The sequence below is a fragment of the Furipterus horrens genome, unplaced genomic scaffold (assembly GCF_987537825.1).
Source record: "Furipterus horrens unplaced genomic scaffold, mFurHor1.1.pri manual_scaffold_6, whole genome shotgun sequence".
Lineage (NCBI taxonomy): Eukaryota > Metazoa > Chordata > Mammalia > Chiroptera > Furipteridae > Furipterus > Furipterus horrens.
Window position 1 is genome coordinate 77,723,947 of NW_028327176.1, and position 5,163 is coordinate 77,729,109.

Consider the following 5,163-nt stretch of genomic DNA (forward strand, 5'->3'; position numbering starts at 1 on the left):
GGTTGAAAGATCATGGGACTGACAAGCAAAGGAGACACTCTGAAAATTTTAATCTCATGATTTTCATCTGAGAGCTCTCACATATAGAGTCAGGAAATATACTGTCAGGTTTCTGCTAATAAAACAAAGTGGAAAATTGAGGAAACTGTACTTTGAGCACAAACATTCCTTTTTTTTAAAGCTCTTCAGACGAAAGACTTCTGGGGGAAATCCACAGGAACTGGACAAATGCATCAAAGCTCTAACTTGCTTTGCATGCCCGGGGCCGCTAAATACATTTAAAAATTATTAAAGAGAAAGGAAACTTTTCTAGTTAGCCAGATGTTTTGCAAAACACTAGCTAAGCAATAATTGTATATTCACATTTAAAGCATACTTTTTTTCTGTCATTTTTCATGAGATCTGTAATTGTTACTATCTTGGCTGCTACTTACTTTATTTTCTTTCTTTCTTTCTTTTTTTTTTTTTTTTGCAAAAGTACTTTAAAAGAAAAAAAAATGTTTGCTCCTCAGGATATCTATAGTCTTAGGTTACTAAAGTAAAAGAAACAAGAAATAGTGATTCTGAGTAAAGCAACAAGTTAATTTGTGAACTGATATATTATAGAGACCATATTAGCATTCTATAATGATTTGGAGGTGGAAACGATAAAGCTGGGTGTATGAATTAAGATTCAAAGTGCTGGGCAAAGCTACAAAATTTTAATTATTGGGGATGGTGAAATGCTTTTGCCAAATGAGAGAATGAAGAACATTACCTGGATCAAATGCACAAAACACAAAGTGGGTATTTATTCATTTGCTTTCATTTATGAATGATAAGGTGCTGGATACCCTAGCAGTGCAGAAGTACATTTGCCATTAGCATTTACAAATTAAAATGTTAAGCATACTCACAACCCACAGTGTATGCTATATACAAAGTAAAGGGCTGTTTAATGGTAACTTTTGGGTGAAAATGAGTATGTGTTGTCTTGAACAGTGGATGAGTTGTTTTGCTGAGTGTTTTGAAGCGTATGATGGTTCTCTCGGTTCTTTGTATCACTTTGATAACTGATTTATCTGATCTGTAGGAAAGGAGCAATCATTTAATTTTCTTAGATGGGTTTGAAGAAGCAATTATAAATTCAGACACTAATTTCTCAACCGAAAGTAAGAAGCTTTACTTCTGATGCTTATAAGACAGCTTTAGACTAGCAGGCATTTCAGCTGGGGAAACTAATTTGAGAAGGCATGGTAAGTTGGTTATTGAGTGCATACTTTTGAAACAACCCATTTCCAACAGTGTACCCACTCTAGCTGCATGTGTGCACCTGACAAGTCTGTTAAAGAAAGCTACCAATTGCTAGGGAAGCCACAGCTGACACAATGTGATGCACTATTCTTGCCTGCCCCCTCACCTCCCCACCGGAACCCCCATCACAAGTGTCTTCGAATTGAAATTCACAGGGCTAGATAAGTAGAGCCCCAGCTGGTTGACCAGAGTGATGATAATGATTATTAACAAAAACATGTAGGTAGATCCTAGCTATAAAAATATTCCAAGGTCAACAGTGTATGTGTGTTTTAAAATAAACACCAGAAATATTAACTCAGCTTTGCCAGCAGGGTAGTTGGATTTTTTTTGAGTTTGTGGTTCTAACAGAAGGGAACTCTCCTCTCCGTTGCAGACACTCCCTCCCAACCCCAACCACTCCCTATATATTAGACAGCACTTCTTTTCTAGGTTGGAATCGGGTAGTCTCATGATGGGTTAAGAAGCATTGCAGCACATTGTGGGGAAAACAAACAAACAAAAACAAAACTTTACCTTTGGCATCTATGTATTTTTTATTATTAGATTTTTAATTATTTAAAATTATTTAAATTTAGCTATTGTCTGTGGAGCTGATTACAGCTGTTCTTTTGGGGATTTCTCCCAAATGGTGCTTACCTGGTATCTTCTCTCCTGTGACTGCTAAAGCTCCCACTTCATTGTCCTGCTCCCTCCATAAGCCTACCCTTGACTGGTCAGCATTAAAGGGGTATTCAAGAAAGTGTGGCTATTTTGTTCACTTAAAAAATACAGTATCAATATTCATGAATATTTGCTACTTCAAATACTCCATGATTTGTTTGCAGCAGTATTTTAGCCTGAAAATATCTGGTGAAAAGACCTTGGTGGTAGAACTCAGTGACCTTGCTCACCATAGCTTCATGTCATTGAGTTTGTTAGTTCTAAGTTAAAAGTTATGTATCCCCTATTGCTTTGAACACTTATCCCTCCTCCCAAGTTTTCTGGTTGCTCAATGAAGCCCTAGGGGAGGATTCTCAGCTTGAATGGTGCTAGGCAGATAACAAATCTTAATTTAGTGTTATATCAGGGTGCAAAAAACCTCCAGAAGTCAAGGCATGCATTGTCCAAAGGGAGTAGGTTGTGTTCTTTTTAATTTTCATTGTTAAACGAACAAAATTTCACTCAGAAAAAATAAAAGTGACTATTAAAGTATCCTAACTTCGGAAATACTGGATTTCATAGCAAGGGTCTGGCAAGTGATTTCTTCCCAGGGTAATACAGTCAGATTGGAACTTTCCCTAGAAAGGTTTGTCTTGGAGGACACTGACCCTCCAAGTCTTCATTCCACAAAGGCGAGGAAGGCCTCCTTCCTGCCCAGTGTCCTGTGATTTTTGGCCGTCATAAAAAACTTCTCCGGAATAGGCGGCGACTTGTGGGGGTCCCAGGTCCAAGCTCCACTACTTTAGAGTGCAGTGTATTTTATTTAGAGCATGGTTTGCAGAATAAAATTAAGAGGCTCCCATTACTCCTTTTTTCTTCCTAAGCACTAGACACGCAGAGCGGCCTTCAGAAGTCGAATTGGCATTGCTTTTCCGTGGGAAAGAAAAACGGAAAGAGATGAAAAAAGGCAAAGGGAGAAGGGGATAAGGGAAACAGAGTGAGGTGGAGAAAAAAAGCAGGGAGAGATGGAGACTGGGGACAGAAATGGGAGGAGAGAGGAAGACAAGGGTGCGGGACATCGAAGAGGTAAATGCTGAGTCAACTTATTAGGTCACTGAGTTCACAGGAGAGAATTGTCCTGCTGGAGCGCAGACTTGGCGCTGGGCGTCGCCGATCGCCTTTGTCACCGGTTCGGTGCGTGGCCCCGGGATGCTGCGGTGGGCTTTGTTCTGGCGGTGCAGGGCAGGACCCCTCGCACCACCGTGTCCCCTGCCTTCTCCAAGCTGGGGACAGTGGGGGTGGGGCAGCAGGACAGGGAACGGGACCAGAGGAGCGTTTCTGGGCGCCTTCGACCTGGGATTCCGTTCCTTTGCCCTTTTTTCGTAATTCAATGTTCTCCTTTTGGAGAGGCGGAGAGGGCTGTGCGGGAGGAGGGACGGCGGGAAAGCCCTCCCTCCTCCTGCTCTCAGCCCAAGCAAGGGAGGGGTGCAGCAATCGTGCCTGTGTCTGCTGATTTGTGCTGTATGCATGGGTGCATGAATGGATGAATGCCTGAGGAGGACGGTTGAATTCGGTCATATGTTCTAGGTTTCTGGCAGAGGTTTTGATCGCCACAGGGCGCCCCTGGTTGGTGCGTGGGTATTCCCAAAGATCTACTCTCGAGGTGCTTTGGGGGCCGCGGGTGGGCGCTGTGGACGCACCCTGGGTCCGGGAGCTGCTCACAGAGAGCATGCAGATCCCCGTCGTGGAGGCCTGTGGCGGGGGACAAAGAGGCAGACGCTCGAGCAAGCAAAGGGCAGGCGTGCACATGCACCCACGCGCGCACCCCACCCAGGGATCCTCCCCATAAAGCCCCTCGCCTTGGAATCCAAGGCTCTGCGTCTGGGAAGTTCGCTCCATGCAGAGCTCGCTCACTCCTCTCACCACTGCATTTACCAAATGACCTGTGAACGTGTGTCACCTTCTCTCTAGACAGCCCCAAAGATGTGGGCAGATTGCAAGAGTTGCTGCTCTGTTATTGTTTGTCAAACAGGTCCTTTCTCTTGGGAGAGGGTCGAGGGGCATGTGGCGGATCCCGGGCAAGGATTACATTAATCAAAGCATTATTTCCCCAGAGAAGCCGAGCACAAATGAGCGTAAATCCTAATAAAATTGGACCGCGGAGAAATGGTACGCTTTAAGTAATCTGCTGCCTGATAAAACTCTCATATTTATAAGGTGTGAGTTAAAAATGTAATAATCCGAACACCTCTGGCTTGGCTGCTGGGTCGGCATCAGGACGGGGGACAGTCACCACCCAAAGCTCAGCTAAACTTCTGAAGTGAGAAAGGGACGTGGGCACCCCAGAGTTTGAGGTTTCACAAAATCGGGTCAATTCCAAAGGCACTGTTGGCCCTGCTAGCCGTCCCCTGGAGTACCTGAGGAGCCCGTGGGCCGGATGGAGTCCCCTTAGATGCCCTGCGAGGACGCGAACTCTTCCTTTGGAAACGTAGGCCCCATTTTCCTCCTCCAGCAAAGCTATAGGGTGGACAAGTCCCCGTGGGTGGGGGCGCAGGGGGCGGCCAGAGAGCTGGGCAATGGGTGGGCGCCCTGGAGCGGCGAGGACAGATTCAGCGATCTCCCCCGTCCTCCGGCCCCAGGCCCCTGGCCCCCAGCCCCCAGGCCAGGGCCCGCTGCATCCGCGGGCCGTATCTTAGGCGGCCTCAGGTCTCCTTAGGCCAGGGAAGGGGCGTGCGTTTGAGAATGATTGCTGAGGAGGCCAGAGCGCAGGTCGCCGGTGAGACTTCTGGTATTTTCGGGTTGTCCCAGACAGGAAGCAAAGCTCGAACTCCATTTGCCTTCTTCCCCCCAGATGTAGAAAACTGCCCGATGCGGTGCACTCTTCTGAGGCGGCAGAAAAGCAGAACTCTCCCTTCCCGACCCCACAGCAGAGATTAAGTCAGCAGTCTGGAGGCAAACTATCCAGCAGTTCGAGGCCTCCTGAAGTCGCAGAGACTGGAAAGCGACACCTTGTTGGTGACGAGTGTGACAACTGTCCCAGTCCTCAGGACTCTGCACGAACTTTTGGAGAGGTGCAGAGGCAACCCACTTTGGTCCGAATCCCCCGCCGGCCCCTCCTCTGCGCCAGGGCTCTCGGCTGAATCCCAGCAGGGTGCTAACACGCCGTCGCCCCCTGCAGGCCAGCGCCGGAGGAGCCCGCGTGCAGCCCGTCGTCCTGCGGGGGCCACT

General features: G+C 47.0%; 1 protein-coding gene across 1 annotated transcript; it reads right to left on the reverse strand.

The window, feature by feature from the left end:
- Positions 1-1,814: 1,814 nt before the first annotated feature.
- On the reverse strand, positions 1,815-4,534 carry LOC150006588 (uncharacterized). Its single transcript, XM_090280366.1, has 2 exons — positions 4,353-4,534; positions 1,815-3,687 (listed from the first exon to the last, which is right to left on the reverse strand). Exon 2 carries the CDS (start codon positions 3,664-3,666, stop codon positions 3,034-3,036), a length of 633 nt encoding a protein of 210 aa, XP_090136492.1. The 5' UTR covers positions 3,667-3,687; positions 4,353-4,534; the 3' UTR covers positions 1,815-3,033.
- Positions 4,535-5,163: the final 629 nt, after the last annotated feature.

What these genes read in the sequence shown, in the direction of transcription:
- LOC150006588 (XM_090280366.1), bottom strand. Translation starts at nt 3,666, where the DNA reads ATGCTCTCTGTGAGCAGCTCCCGGACCCAGGGTGCGTCCACAGCGCCC.